At 35.8% G+C, this 2,036-nt stretch overlaps 1 protein-coding gene across 1 annotated transcript; it reads left to right on the top strand.

Moving 5' to 3' along the window:
* Positions 1-374: 374 nt before the first annotated feature.
* Positions 375-1,250, top strand: LOC142167977 (uncharacterized). Its single transcript, XM_075228621.1, has one exon. It carries the CDS (start codon positions 375-377, stop codon positions 1,248-1,250), a length of 876 nt encoding a protein of 291 aa, XP_075084722.1.
* The last annotated feature ends 786 nt before the right edge of the window (positions 1,251-2,036 follow it).

A 2,036-nucleotide genomic window follows, 5' to 3' on the forward strand; every position in this document is an offset into this window, starting at 1 on the left:
ACAACAATAAAAGAACACCAGAATTTACGAGGTTCGGCCAATTTTGCCTATTTTCTCGGACACAATCAATATTTTATTTCACTCCAAAATTACAAGTGAAATAATACTAAAGAGAGAAGATACAAATGCCTTAAGAAGATAAAAAAAGGCAAATGAGAGGTGTGTTTAATCCTAAACATTAGGCCTCCTTTTATAGGGTGAAATTCCCATTCAAAATTGTCATCCACCGATGTGAGACTTTTGACAATTTCAACAAAGGTTTCAAAATTTGATATTAATATTGTTTCTAAATGTTGTTGTATTGGTGCAGGTATGGTTCCTGAAGTGGAGACAGTTGAACACCTCTTTTCCAATGGCCGATATGCTCAACAAATATGGGGTTCTTTGCAAGCAGGATTGGTATCCCATACAAAAGCACATCCCTCAGAACTTTGTTGTTAAATTGTTGGAATTTCAGAACCAATAACTCCATCGCCTCTTATGTCACTAAAATTATGCCTCCAATTATTCTATGGGAGTTGTGGAGATCCAGATGCAGCTCAAAGTATGAATTAGAAAATCCAGCACTCAATAGATCCATATCATTGATTACTTCCAACATTAGCAGCCTTGTTAAATCATGCTTTCAAAAAATTAAAGTACCAGATGATTGGGATAACTTGTGCAAACTATTGGAGCACCGATTTTCTGAAACCTCAACTATTCTTGTAAATTGGATCAAGCCTCCACCCCTATATGTGAAACTTAATACTGATGGATCGTGTATTCATGGTACATGTGGAGGAGGAGGAGTTGTTAGAGATGCACTAGGCAGATTTATTATGGCCTTCACTATGCCGTTGCGACAAGGTACCAGTAATAGTGCTGAAGCTTCCTTATTTCTGTTTGGACTAGAATGGTGCATAAGGATGGGGTACAATCTAGTCATTGGAGAGACTGAATCAATGCTCCTTCAAAATTGCATCAACAATACAGTTTCTATACCATGGATATTGGAAGAGACGGTGAAGAATATTAAGAAAATTATGGAAGATCATGGTGTCCAAACTAGACAGTGTTTTACACAAGCCAATCAAGTTGCTGATAGATTGGCCTCTCTAAGTCACACCACTTATGAAGTACATATATACACTCATTTTAATAGCTTACCAAGAGATATTAGAGGTTTTTTGAACACTGATAGATGGCAACTACCATCCTTTCGAGTTAAGAAGAGAAAGCCCGGTGGACTCATTTACGAGCCACCTTGAAGTACCAGCTTTATTGTCACTTCTTTTTTGCCTTTTTGGAAACATGAACTTTGTTCATAGTTCATTAACCTGGTTTCCCCAGGTTAACATTGTTATAATGAAGGCCAGGCCTAGCCCTCATTCAAAAACTGCAATCTATCTTCAAGTGGTAATAAAATCGTGACTCGATTTGATTTAAAAAAAGGTTACCACTAGTCAATAATAGTAATTAGTAGCAAATTTCACAGGATTACTATTATAAATTAAATATTTCATTGGCTTCAAATGAAACCTTCATCTTTTTGTCTTTTTATTATAAGTAATATACTGTTTATTCTCCAAGAAGAAAGTGATATACACAATAAACATTACTCAGAAGAAGCTTATTTGACTGGTAATTAATTATAGTGAAAATAGTACGGGCTAGCCAGTTTTCGGACTGGTAATTGAAAAATAGTCAGCGTTTGCAAAGTCATTGAAAAATAGCCACTATTTTGCTCCAACACGGAAAGTTCCAGCATAATATATTGGAGATTGGTGTACCTGTATATGAACTTCCAGCATATTATGCACGGAAAGTTCCAGCATAATATATTGGAGATTGGTGTACCTGTATATGAACTTCCAGCATATTATGCTGGAACTCCAGCACACGAAAAGTTCCAGCATAATATACTGGAGATTGAAGCACTTGTGTATGAACTTCCAACATATTCTGCTGGACAATATATTATGTTGGAACTCCAGTATATTATGATGGAGTTCCAGTATATTTCTGGAACTTCAGTATATTATGCTGAAAATTCA

This window comes from Nicotiana tabacum, chromosome 13 (assembly GCF_000715075.1).
Source record: "Nicotiana tabacum cultivar K326 chromosome 13, ASM71507v2, whole genome shotgun sequence".
Classification (NCBI taxonomy): Eukaryota; Viridiplantae; Streptophyta; class Magnoliopsida; order Solanales; family Solanaceae; genus Nicotiana; species Nicotiana tabacum.

Coding starts and splice junctions, on each gene's coding strand:
- LOC142167977 (XM_075228621.1), top strand. CDS start 375: ATGGGGTTCTTTGCAAGCAGGATTGGTATCCCATACAAAAGCACATCC.